This window comes from Pelodiscus sinensis, chromosome 4, assembly GCF_052426305.1.
Source record: "Pelodiscus sinensis isolate ZL-2025 chromosome 4, ASM5242630v1, whole genome shotgun sequence".
Taxonomy (NCBI): Eukaryota; Metazoa; Chordata; order Testudines; family Trionychidae; genus Pelodiscus; species Pelodiscus sinensis.
The window spans coordinates 61073518-61087523 of NC_143055.1; the positions used below are offsets into that span (position 1 = coordinate 61073518).

Genomic DNA, 14006 nt, shown 5'->3' on the forward strand with positions numbered 1-14006 from the left:
CCCCTTACATGGGCCAGTCATTTTAAAAAGCCCACTTTAAGGGAAACAGATGTAGAAAAAATGAAACATAAAAGGACCTTTTACAAAGTCTTCTCTGTGCTTGTGACATGGAATAGGAGAGTGGAGGATAGGCTATTGTGTATGTTGAGGAAGTCTAGGAATAAAGATTATAGGAAAACAGTCTACCTTTCTTTACAAGGCCTTGATTTACATCCCTGAAATCTCAAATTTAGCTATTACAATGAAGTTCTGTTGTAGACAGAGCTGGCTTTTTATCACCACTTAAAATCTAATTAATCCGTATTGAAGTACAAAGATTTCTGTTGTATTTTAGGGTGAGGGGTCATAGAGCCTTCTTTGTTCATCCTCAGACTTGTAATCATCAGGCATTGGGATATAATTTTACCAAGCAAATTGGAAGGTAACAGATCAAATCTTTATCAGAAAACCTAACTCATGGTTTAGCAGAGTTCTTCGTCCTTTACATGAAACATTATATTCACGAAGAACAAAAAAGTGTTTCAGAGTTTTCAAAGGGTTAATATCTAAAGCTTATATTCAGGGCACAAAGAACTAAGAGCATCATAGCTCCAACCACCACAAAAGGTATCAGTTCTTATAAAGACATTCCCCTAAAGGTTTTTGGACTGTGCTCTCATAATGGCTTTAGTCTACAGAACTATGATGCAATTAAGTGGTATTTTATTCTCTTTGTTGGGATGGGTTCTGTCCTGTCTCACAACCTATTTACCCCAGTGGAAAAATCTCAATTTAGAATTAAATGAATTGGAGATCTGGACCATGGGACTCTGGCAAGCTTGTGTTGTCCAAGAGGAAGGGGGAATGCAATGTAAGGATTTTGATTCTTTCTTGGCTTTGCCTCCAGAGCTGAGAATTTCTAGGATTTTAATGTTTGTTTCAAATGGATTAGGACTTTTGGGCCTCCTGCTTTCAGGTTTTGGGTTGGACTGTTTGAAGATCGGTGAAAGCCAACAGGAACTAAAGAAACGGCTATTACTGCTTGGAGGAATACTCTTCTGGATATCAGGAATTACAGCCATAATCCCTGTCTCTTGGGTTGCTCACACTACAGTCCAGGAATTTTGGGACGAGAATATCCCAGATATTGTTCCCAGGTGGGATTTTGGGGAAGCACTATTTCTTGGCTGGTTTGCTGGATTTTGTCTTGTACTAGGAGGATCACTACTTAATTGCACTGGTTCTTCAACTGAAGTCCATCTATCCTCAGCCCATTACACAGTAGCAGAAATGCAAGATTACTGTCAACACTTGGAAACTGAAAATAGTCCTGAAAATCTAGGAGTTTAAATAGTACAGAAACTCTTCTCTTTCTTTTCAAATTCTAGGGCAAGGTAGAAGGACAAAGAATCGTTGTTCCAATAACGATTCAAAGGACTCTTTGTTGCTTAGCTGATTGACTAAAGTTGTGTGTCTAATTCTTTCTTCCTGTAATTGTTATTTCAAAGTAGTGTCCCCCCTCCCAGGGAGGGCTAAACTGTTAAACCTTTTGTTTCACAGCAGGACATTAAAGCTATCAGAACTGCATAGAAGAATAACCATTACTTTGTTTTGCTATTAAAGCTGAACTGTAACTCTCCCCACCCCTGCCATGTGTAAAGTTTCTCTCTCATATGTTGGTTAAGAGCCAAAAATGTAAGTTCCATTTTCATATGAAACCAATTAAGTGCAATTCAAAGGCTTTTGACTCCTTAAGGCAGTTATGGTAGAGCCTTCCATCCAAAATCATATCAGATTTTCATGATCTAGAGTAATGTCATGTTTAAAAATAGCCTAAAAATAATTATATTATGGTTATAGACTTTTGCTACAAGAGATTTTTTTTTTTAATCCAGGAAAATTCTGAATTCTCAAAGCTCTAAAAAGACTGCCTGAGAACTAGTTATTTTAAATCACTTTTAGTTTTTTTTAAAAGTCCTCTATATGTAGTTCATCAGCATCAAAGGCCACTGTCTGAAAACAGTGGGGGGGGGGAGGGAGGAGGGGGAGACAAAAGTTAATCTAGACGTTCTCTGAATGTTTTGGCACTTGAGTATTTCATATGCAAAGAAATAACTTAAATAATTGGAGTGGCTGAAAATTACATAGTTAAAAGAGTTAATCTGCTCATAAGCATTTTATAGAATATAGGAATTGAAGCTTTTAATGAATACTTGATCTGCATTCAGTGAAAAGTTTCTGTCAATCTTTTCTCATATGTAGCAACAGTATTGTTCTTTTACATGTAAATACTTTGATTTTAAACAAATGCTTCATGAAAAACTTGAGAAAAACTACAATGATTTTACTATATGCAGACAACCTTATTTGTTAAAATATATAGTTTGCATGGCTTATCTAACACATGGAATATGTGGCTATTATTCAGTTTATAAATTATCATCCTAAACAATGAGTTAAAAACATCTAGAAATATTAAAAGTTACTTAAAGGGTTACCCAAATAGTGATTGAAAGGGCATTATTATTTACCATATACTTTTCTGTTCACAAGCAAGCTATTTTCTGCAAAGAAAAACTAATGGAATATGAGCCCAGTTACAACCACATCTTTGAATTACTGATTTATCACATTATTTCTCTATACTCAAATCCATATGTATCAGATAAAACTTAAGTCTGTCCAAGTCCTTTATGGAATAGTATAAATAAGAGAGGGGGCAGTATTTTACAGCTTACAAAATTTGCTTATGTTTTGTTCAGCTGGAATTAAACAGAAAATGTATCTGTACTAATTGGTAGAAATACATTTGGACTATTGTTAAAATGGATTTAGCACTCAAAATGGAATGCGATTAGCTGGAATGTTATTTTTATTAGGATAGGTTTTAACTAATGTCAATTTGTGAGGCTGGAAAAATCTCAGTTTGGATTTCTGTGAACTGGAGACCTGGACCATGCAAGCCTGTACCATTCAAGATTAATCAAGAGAAACTCAGTGTAAAGATTTTGATTCTCTATTAGCTTTGCCTGCAGAGATCAAGATTTTAGTGTCTACTTCAAATGGGCTTTGAATTTTGAGTCTCCTGATCTCTAGTGTTTGGATTGCCTGAAAATGGGGCTGCACAACATGAACTAAATAAATAACTGTTACTGCATAAAGGAATACTTATTTGAACATTCCTTCCCTCCCCGGTTTCTTGCGTTATCCATGTTAAACACACACATTTTGGAATGAGGCTAGCCTAGAAATGGTCTCAGAAGAGAATCTGGGGATGGACTATTTTCTGGCTGGTTTGTTAGATTCTTTGTGATACAAAGAGTTACTACTTATATGCACAGTTTGTTCAGCTAAAGATCACAAATTGTCAATTTAATATTCAGTGGCAGAAATTCAAAATACCTGTCAACATTTGTAAATTGGAAATATAGACCTGAACATTTAAGATCCTTTAAGAAAGCAGATATGAGTTTCCTATAAAACTCTACTAAAAGAATCAAACTTCTCAATTCAGGATTTGTATCGTTATCTGGTATACAGCTGAACAATGTGACCGCAAGATGTTGATTTTATGAAGGTTTGTTATTCCTTTTTATCGCTAAGTTGGAAACCTGCATCCTTCCTGCAAGTCTGGTAAAACATTTGCATGTTTATTCTGGAGGGAACAAACAATCAACATTTAATAGTGATCAGGCCAATTACTTTGGTTGTATTTCCCTATATGATAATACAGTTTGATACTGCAGATCTGGCAAATGAGACACAAAATCCTAATTGATAGATGTTTAGTTTAAAAAGTCACCACACATTTTCATGTGTTGATCAAGGTCTCTGTCGTATAAAGATAACTTACTATGGATCTAAAGAATGAGTTTTGGATTTCCTATTATGCTATATAGGCTTGATTCTATTTCAGTAAGTGGGAAAAAACCCCACCTCCCAATGACTTAATTTACCAAATTCATCAACAATTTTTCTTTGTCTTATGTATTTTCTGACACTTAAGAAACCTTTAAATATTTTGCATTAGTGGATTGGCTGAGAAGGTGGTAATGGACAAGACAGTTCAAGGAGTCCATTACAAGTGGGAGGTTAATATAGTCAAGCCAAGTCTGGAGTTCCAGGGCTATTTTGTCACATGTAAATATATGTTTGGTTCTAACAATTACCAAATGTTCTTGATCACAAGAGCACCACACAGATTGGCACAAAACTATAGTTCAGAAAAGCCTGAGGCCTAGAACATACCCAGGACAATACTGAGCTGCATTGCCTGCATGTGGAAGTTTCCACCTTGCATGGCTGTGGTCATTGCTATTATACACCATTCTGATGAGCAGTGAACTTACTTGAACATTAACAATGGAGTTTAAGTGAAAAATGATGAGAGCACTTTCATCAGCATGCAATGGCACCACCCTAAGGACTACCAGTGATTGATATGAATACTGCAGTGACTTTCTGACATTGAAAAAACAGTAGGTGAACATCTGCTTTTGCAATAAGCACACACATAGCCCAGAAATCAAAGAATTCACTAAAATTAAGCACTAGTCTTCAAAACAGCTTTGTTAAAAAATTTTATTTTTTTTTTCAAATCACTGAAACACATGGAAAGTGCAGAGATGAAAGTTAATCTATGTGATGTATTTGCATACTTTTACAGACAAAATTAGAACAGAAACACATTCGGAATATAACCTGATTAAATATTTAGTTCAGTCCTGAGCATTCGATACTTAATACAGTATAAACATAGCAATAGTAAAAAAAAGATTTTAAAATTATTTGATTTGTATCCTATAACAATTTCTGCTGAACTTTGTTCATTTGGCTAAACAATAATATTGTTTTTTTTTACCTGTAATACTTAATTTTGATATACACACTTGCAATTACAAACTGATAATTGAAACATGAGAACTAATTACTACTTTTGTTATCCCCTGTGCAGGGCAAACTCTACTTCTTTAGCTATAATATTTATAATTTTGAACATTATGTTTGTCCATCTCCACTTTTAGTTCAGTCTATTGAATGTTTCAACAGTATGAACAATTTGAATTAGTAAAAAACAATCCCTCCCCTCAAATTGTTAAAAGCCGCCTACAAATAAGTTCATAACACTATTAATGATTTGGAAAGTGAGGGGAAGAGTTTATAAACTTAAGTCTGTCTCATTTTAAAAATGAGCAAATTTTGCAAACTAAAGCCATCAGGACTTAACAGTCTTGGCCACACCCAATCAGATTATTATTATTATTTTTTAACAAAATGCTATTCAACATATAAACAGAGAAGCTAGTCTGGCAAGAATTTAGAAAGCTGTAAATATTTCCCACAATAGTTTCTTTAAGATCAAACATTTTAAATGGCCAGAACTGAACTATATTTAACAGAACATAAATAAGACTGTAAATAAATAAAAGAAAATAAATCATACGGTACAATTCTACACATCCTACAAACATTTTATATAATCAAACTGAGAAGCTGAAACAGTCAACCTTCATTTCACCTCTACATTAAAGGTCAAACTTTTGTTTTTAAAATTTTACCTCACAAGCATGAATCATATCTTCTTGTTTCTAGTAGTCTTTCTTTTTTTTTTTTTTTTATAAAAAGAACAGCAATAAATGGATATCCACGAAGAATTATGCTCAGACAGTTGGCCTGACTGGCACTTGTTCAAAACCGTGTGGCATCTGGTTATACATTTAAAGGATATGAATTAATATATGTATTGTTGCATAACAGAATCCTTGGTGGAGCTTAACAAAAAATTCTAGGCACAGGATCTTCTTACTCTGAACTCAGAAGACATTCACAAACATACTGTAGCTATGTTCTCTTCATCTTTCAACAGACTAATTACTTTCTGGAAAGTGAAGTACTGCGTGTAGTTGGCCCATCAACATCGTATGTAGGTTAAGGACAAAGATTCTATCTATAGAATTAAAAAAAAAAAAGTCTTTGACTTTAACTTAAAAAAACCTTCAGAAATTATGTATTGTAGATACAAGTTTAGTTATATCATTTTGGTGACAAGCTCAACCAGACAATTTGTCATAGATGCATTATTCCAGATCTGATGCAGTAGCAATCTTCCTCAGGGACTATGACAAGCACATCCACATTTTATAACACAAAGATCTGGTAAGCTAAAATTCTGTTTTGATAGACCGTTCATTTTCATTCCTTATGCTTTTTAAACTTGAACCAGCCTTATTCTGAAAGACAGCTTGTGTTTTATTTACCTTTTAAAAAAAATTGAGATCTGTAGTATGTATCCTAAGGAAATATTTTAAGTTTTCTAGATCAGTTTTCCAGGATAGATCTGTATACCAACAAAACACTTTAGGTACTTGAGTCAGTGGATTCATTATGAATTTGATGGGTAGTTTTTCCTTGTCTGACAACAGCACAGATTTAAATTTTCATGAATCTGATCTTTTTTAACATACAGCTTGATAGCAAAAGTAGACAACATTTAGGCCAAAAGGGTACATTTACACGTAAAATTTTACAGTGCCGTGGTATGACTACTCATATTTAAACACCTTGATGTTAATTTGATTCAGCTTCAATTCAGAAAGCAGCTGCCCTTTTGGTAGTTTCACTATAAGAGGCTTTAGGGTTACTGGTTTGCCCTTTCCTTCTCCTTCCCCACCTTGCAGATGCAAAGTACTGTACAGTGCATCCCAATGTACTATACATTTACAAAATTATACGCCTGCACTCAGTACTCCATGATCCTTCTTCACAGAAATAAAAAGGACAGTCAGGAAATTGTTTTCAGAAACAAAATCCCAATGCAGGTGATGGAAATCTAAACAGCACCTGTTATGAGGCAGCCTTGCTGTTTTGGAAAGGAGCATGCATTTGTGGTTAATTTCAAACTATAAAAGTCACACTTGTACAAAAATATTGCATGGCGTAACAGCCATCTTCACAGTCTGATCACGTGAAAATAGTGAAACAATAAACAATCTTCTGTTGAACGTAATATTTCTCAACACAGTGCGGTTCAACAGGATACACGCTTTCCTTTGTTCCATCTTTACAAAATAAGAGCACACACGCGATACATACAACCTGTACAAAATTAGCATGGTGTACCAGAATTGTTCTACTTTGGTTTTCTGGTAATTATGGTTTGTTGTTCTGTTTATTTTTTTGTGCCTTTTAACATACAAGAATTCAGTTCGCTGTATTTTACAAATGAACATCTCTATAGTTGAGGGTAAAATAGAAGATCTCTAAAAGCAGGTAGCTCTAACTACAAAAAGTTCATCTAAAAAAGATGAGCAAGTGGAAAAATACTTCAATATAAAATGTAATTATACATCATCTGCTGGTAGGGATGGTATGTTGATCTTTGCTCTTGTGAAGTAAGCTATCTTCTCCCTATAATTAAGAAATAAGTTTAAAATATCACAACAAGGCCAACAGCTTCAATATATGATGAACAGTATAGCTCACGGATGATGAGAAAAGTTTACAATATTCTGCAAACTCCTCAATAGGGATCTGTCAGAGGAATATCTTCCAACACATCCTCCTAAAGGCGTTCTACTTTTATTAGCCTCTGGAAGTGAGAGGCTAAACAGGTCCATCATGTGACAAGATAGGAGCACCTTAAACTCAAATAGAAGGGAGCTATTTCTCCAGTACACTGAGCCTGGTTTCCAGCTGCCTATACTTGAGCTCCAGTTCAAAACACTACACCAAGAGTGCAACTATGTGAACTGAGCCAGTAGTTACCAGTTCACATAGTTACATGGCCATCAGGAACTTCTGAGAGGATACTAAGCATCTGTCATCACTATGAATGTTGAAGTCATTGTGTAATATTAGCCTCAATTCCTTCAACAACATGGTGGTTAGGAGCTTGCATAGCTCACAGAAAGATCTGGGAGAGCACTGGGTCGATTAGCGCCCAAAAAATTCTTCCAAATTAATCCCAATCCTCCCTTGCCAGAGGAGGCTGTGTGGGCTAGGACTATAACAGAGTTTAAAGAGAAGCTAGATAATTTCATGGAGGTTAGGTTCATAAAAGGCTATTAGCCAGGGGATAAAATGGTGTCCTTGGCCTCTGTTTGTCAGAGGCTGGAGAGGGATGGCAGGAGACAAATTGCTTGATCATTGTCTTCGGTCCACCCTCTCTGGGGCACCTGGTGCTTGCCACTGTCGGCAGACAGGATACTGGGCTATATGGACCTTTGGTCTGACCCAGTACGACCGTTCTTATGTTCTTATTCCAAGACACAAGATAAAGACAATATATTTTATCCAATTCTGCAATGAGTGACTGCTGTATTCTAAGCAGGGGGCAGAGGACCTGGTCATATCACCTCTTTGCTCATTCCTCATAGGCTGATTTTGTATTGAATAGTTGACTGTTGCACCAACATGGATCCATGTATTTCATCTTTAACTCATCACAGAGGACACGAGTGACTACCAATGTTGTGTCTAAGAACATGCACCTAAGGCTTGACCACAGCCTTGTAAGAGTTAATTACAGGCAAAACCAACAGAATTGAAATGTACATATTTCAATTCTGGTTCATGTTGAACAAAACCCATACATAATCTCTACCTCCCTTGGCTATGAAAAGGAACTGATTGGCCAGCCATCGTCTCTTCAAGTGAAATGAGCTATTGCATCAAAGTGTCTGGTACAAGGATTTCCTGATCAAATGCATATTGCCTTAACACTCATGATTAGATGTACACTGACTGGCATTAGGGGGATTGGCATAATTTAATCCTTTTCCCCCCAACTCGGTTATTAGTGTCTGAAATCACTAACCCTTTACACATCAGGGCCCAAGAGTAAAAAGAAGATGTAGGTTTTGACTAGTGTAACATTGGTATATTGACCTCAGAGGGGTAGCCATGTTAGTTTGTAACTTTAAAAACAACGAGCAGTCCTGAGACACCTTAGAGACTAACAAATTTCCACGCCAACTCATCTGATGAAGTGGGTTCTACCCCGAAAGCTTATGACCTAATAACATTTGTTAGTCTCTAAGGGTACATGTACACTGCACCACTATTTCAGGATACCAGAGTATCCCGAAATAGTTCTCTCACGTCTTCACAGCAAGCCAGTTATTTTGGGCTCACTATTCTGACGTTCCTGTAAACCTCATTCTACGAGGAGTAAGGGATGTTTCGGAATAGTGCTTTATTTAAAAATCTGGCACTGTATAGACAGCGCCAAATGACAGAATAAGGTATTTTGAAATAGCATAGAAATAAGATATGCAATTTGCGTAGCTCAAATTATGAGCTGGAGGCAAAGGGCCTGGTCATATCACCTCCTTGCTCATTCCTCATAGGCTGAGTGATGGTGTGTAGATGCACCCTAAGGTGCCACAGGACTGCTTGTGGTTTTTATTGGTATACTGGGTTACATTCATAAATAATTCATATTATAACACTGCAGCAAATTAACCAATTCTAAACAACAGGATGTTCTTCAAAAGAGAGCTTAGACTGGCTAACTTTACAAATTTAGAAGAGCCAAAAGACCAGCCAGAACATGCTGTACCTGAATGACTGCACCTGCAGTGGCACTTTCTGGCTCTGTTCCCGTAACCGACACACATCCTTGGAAGCTTTTCTCATCAATTTTTCAGCACTTAAACCCTGTTTCTGTTCTTCCTTTGATTGTTCAGCCTGTAGAGGGGGGAAAATTACAACATCCAGCAAATGACAATTTCAAAGCAGCTCTAGGAGTAAGAACAGAGTTAAACCCATCAAGCAAAATCTCTTTATATATGGAGTTAATGGAACACAACACAAAAGTCACTGATATCTCAAGTAGAAGTGGTGTGATTTGCTGCAACAGGGAGCTGGTGCTAACTTACAAAAGGAAAGAGTGCATCAGTACCTCCACTACCTAGATCCTGAGGCAGGATCAGTTAGGGTACATCTACACAGCAACGCTATTTTGGAATGAGCGCCATTATTCTGAAATAACAAAATGCGTGTCTGCACTACAGCCCTTTATTCTGAAATAATGTCAAGATGGCAGACTACTTAATCTGACTCATGGTAACCCTCATTTCACGAGGAGTAAGGAAAGTTGAAGGAAGAGTGTTCTTCCTTTGACTTCCTGCTATGTAGAGAGCTCCAAAAAGCTGAATTAAGTTATTTCAACTTCAGCTATGCAAGTGACGTAGCTGAATTTGCGTAGCTAATTGGACTTTTGCCCAGTTGTGTAGACATACCCTTATTTCCTGGGTTTATAACAGACTAGGGCCATACCAGTCTAACAAAACCAGACATTGTCTGGCCAAGTATTCACTTACAAGAGGGAAAGAGAAGGTGCCTGCCTAATATTTATAATACTTCTGGCCCATTTATACTAATCTACAATGTTCACATCACCAGCATCTTAAAAAGAGATTAGCTTTGTTTGTATGGGTTAGCCCCTCTATTATGAACAATTTTAGATCTATTACTTACAAACAACCATTTGCTTCAGTACTGCTAAGGGAAATTGCATTTTTATGGCAGTGCCTGAATTGGGTTGGGTTGGGGTACGTCCCTGCAGCATTTTGGAGCACATGGGACCCCATCCCTCTCCATAGACTTTAGAAGTCAAGTTCTGGTCTGAGCCACAACTTCAATGAGCTGTCTACACGAGGGATGTAAAATCCTGTTTAACTGGCTAACTGATTAATTAATGGGTTAACCGATTACAGGAATGGTGAGCTGCGAGCAGCCCCCCACTGCCACAGGCAGAGGCTGCATTGGCCGGGGTGGAGCAGCCAGGGCACACCACAGGCAGAGGCTGCATTGGCCGGGCTGGAGCAGCCAGGGCACACCACAGGCAGAGGCTGCTCCCGTTTTCTGGTGGGAGCAGTCCTTGCCTGTGGGGCACCTGGGCCCGCCGCAGACAGAGTCTGCTCCAGCTGGGATGCTGGAGCTGCCCGTCTGCGGCAGGCTCACTCCCGCGAGGCTGGTAGAGCCCCCTGCCTGTGGCAGACACAGAGCTGTTCCATATCCACCAGTTAACCTTAACGTGTAAGCCTCACCTGTTAAGGGTGAGGCTCACTAGTTAAAGCTTTACATTCCCAGTCTGTGCCACTATTTTTAGAGTGTTAGCATGAACCCAGCTAGCCTAAGACTGTTGACCAGTTCTGGGAGGCTCGCTCCTGCTTGCTCCAAACTGCTATGAAAGCAGACCCTAAATGTGCTGCCTACAGACAATAGCACACCTGCAACATGTTGAAAAATAACAATTAATTTACTCTCAATAACAAAGTCTATTGTACTAACATTTTTAACATGCTCTTATTTCTTGCACTTCATTTTTTAAAAATAAAAGCAATTTTGCAATAACACAAGAGAAAATATCTACTTCCCAACATTAATATTTAACCACGCATTTTAAAGGTGAGAGAAGGAAAAGCAAAGCAGCAAAAATATCTGTTTTCTTGTATGTAAGTGTTCATTATAGTAAATAATTGTTCTATTATATTTGCATTATGTTTCCACATCAGTGATTATGGAAAAGTTACCACCCTGAATAGACCTATCATCAGTGTTTATTAGTATTGCTGCTGAAGCCACATGCCCAAACTATCAAGTCAGCTTTTAAACAGACGTTAATAAAAAAATATATTCTTCATTAGTACCCAGACACTAGCAAATACAATATATACAAAGTAAGAATAGTCATCTGCAACTTATGGCTGGCAATGTAAAATAAAACTTGGAACATTCATGCATGTTTTGTCATAAGCCATCTGTTAAAAATCACAAGCATTCCCAGCTAATGTTGATTATCAAAATATGTAGGCATATACTATTTCAGGTTTTCTACTTTTATTTTCACTTCACATATCTATGCTATTTCTGGAAAGAGCAAATAGCATAGCCAGAAAGGAATGTGCTGCCTCTGATAAATGCAGAAACAAAACACCTATGGTGAGAAGGACAGCCTGTCACAAGACAATTCTCAGCAGGTCTGGAAAAAGCTCTCCCTGGGTCAGATCTGCATTTTCAGCACAGGACAGAAAAGGTCACAGATAATGGTTTTCTTCTATGGTTGAAGAAAGATAAAATACCCCCAATTCTCTCCCTTCCTGGTGAGACAGGTGTGGGCCTCAGTGTTTCACTTGAATGCTGCTGCAGAATGTTACAAAATCATTTTAATAAAGGAGAGAGAGGCATTTACACAAGTTCCAGTGACACTAGGTAACCTTTTAGAATGGATGTAGGGAGCAATACAGTACCTCATCATCATGCACAGCTTACGGTTTGGAATTTTCTGGGGACAGCACTTGAAAGAGTGACTGACAGGACTTTTTATTATTCAAAGCCTTGAATTAATTCACTTCAGTACTTAACAGTGCCCCCAGCCTTTGTGCTCACACTACAGGCAGGGGCAGCAGACTGGCCACTCTGCCAGACCTGAGATGGCCGGTTATACCCCCTGCTCACCAATACATTTATTGCAGTTCCCATTTCCAAACCTGAAAAAAAATATCAGTGAAGTGTATTTTCAGAGCACTTTCAATAACTGAATCACAGGCCTTGTTCCCCCTATCTGAGCAATTCTTGCATCAGGTACTGGAGGCACCACGGACCTGCACTCTCATATTCAACTGGGAACAGGCTGAGTTTTCACCTTCCTCAAGTGGAAGCAGCAGGTGATTCAGCTGATCTTGGAACACCCATAGTGGCTGATTCCTCAGTAAATAGATCCTGTGTCTCTGTACTGGTTCTCAAGCCCCTCTATCACTTCTAATGTCTTCTTAGCCCACAGCAGCATGGCTTCTGATCAGATTCCCCCCAGTACCTGTTGCTGCTGGAGACCCTTGCTAGCAAGAGGGCACATAAAGGAATGTTGCCACCAAAAGCAGAACCAATGTAACCACCTTGTCCCAACCCTGCCCAGGACACACAACTCCATGGAAGATGCCATTAAGGCTGTGCCCTGCTTTTGCTGCTTCTTCCCCACCTTGATCCTCTCTGTGCTTGTACCTTTCACCTGGAGATGTGGGTGGGACAAGCTGCCCTGAAGAAAGCAATGCAGATTATCTGGCTTTTGCTAAATCCGGTTCTCTAAAGCTCTGCAGTATACCCACACTGCCATATTGTACACGGTATGTGAAGAGGTGAGTGAGCCACAGGACAACTGAGCACAGGAAAGCTTTCCACTCTTTAAGCATATGAGTTCTCAAATAGTTTCACAGAACAGACCCATAGGTTAACAGACATTTTCTCTTCTCCCATTATCACTGGCATGGACCATCTCGGTTCCCCATTCGTGAATGTGGAGATCATCTCCCTTCATAAATATAAGGAGTAGAGACACTGATAAGGTGAATTTACCTCGCGTAAATGGTTGAAGTATATTTAATCAAACATATACATACACCCCTACACACACTGGCTAGCCTATATATATATTTTAACGTGTGTGTCCATCTGCAAGTTCATTAGTTCAAGAACTCCTCCTAAATGGTAAGAACTAGGACCACCAAATTTGGTATGCAGCTTCCTCTTATCATAACTTAAACCAAGGTCAGGGTTTGGTTGTGCCAAGACTATCGGAAGCCCTGGGAAAAGGACAGTTTTCCATAACATGCAAAAGGAGGGGCTGCTGTTCGGAGGGACACAATATGAGTAGCAGCCACTGGGGACAGCGAAATAGCAGGGGACAGCTATCTTAGGGGCAGCTGTACTACTAAGGGAAGTGGCCAGAAGGGCTGGGGCTCCATTACCTTGCCTGTCAGCAGACCAGTAAGTAGCCCCCCTGCTCCAAACCCTTTACCCCCTCCCAGCCTTTGGCTGCAGCACTGAGGGGGGAGGGGGAAGAGGGCAGAGATGGCCCCAGCATCTAGGGGTAACTTGGGGCTGGAGGGAGAGAACAGGCTCATGGTGGGCAAAGAGTTCAGGGCTGAAAGAACAAAGTCCAAAATAAAGCCATTTGGCCAATTCAGATTTAGCTTCTCATGCATCCTCTTATTCAACTCTTGAAATGTTCCTGATATTTGGTATGC

At 38.6% G+C, this 14006-nt stretch overlaps 2 protein-coding genes across 2 annotated transcripts in view; one reads left to right on the forward strand and one right to left on the reverse strand.

Moving 5' to 3' along the window:
• Positions 1 to 604: 604 nt before the first annotated feature.
• On the forward strand, positions 605 to 1623 carry CLDN22 (claudin 22). Its single transcript, XM_075929163.2, has one exon. It carries the CDS (start codon positions 661 to 663, stop codon positions 1327 to 1329), a length of 669 nt encoding a protein of 222 aa, XP_075785278.1. The 5' UTR covers positions 605 to 660; the 3' UTR covers positions 1330 to 1623.
• A 2923-nt stretch (positions 1624 to 4546) lies between these two features.
• The window catches only part of WWC2 (WW and C2 domain containing 2), a 187006-nt gene continuing 177546 nt past the window's right edge, over positions 4547 to 14006 (reverse strand). Inside the window, exons 22-23 of the mRNA XM_006130157.3 lie at positions 9539 to 9666; positions 4547 to 7386 (exon numbers count right to left, since the gene is read on the reverse strand). Of these exons, the coding sequence (XP_006130219.3) occupies positions 7320 to 7386; positions 9539 to 9666 (195 nt within the window). The 3' untranslated portion in view covers positions 4547 to 7319. The remainder of the gene's footprint in view (positions 7387 to 9538; positions 9667 to 14006) is intronic.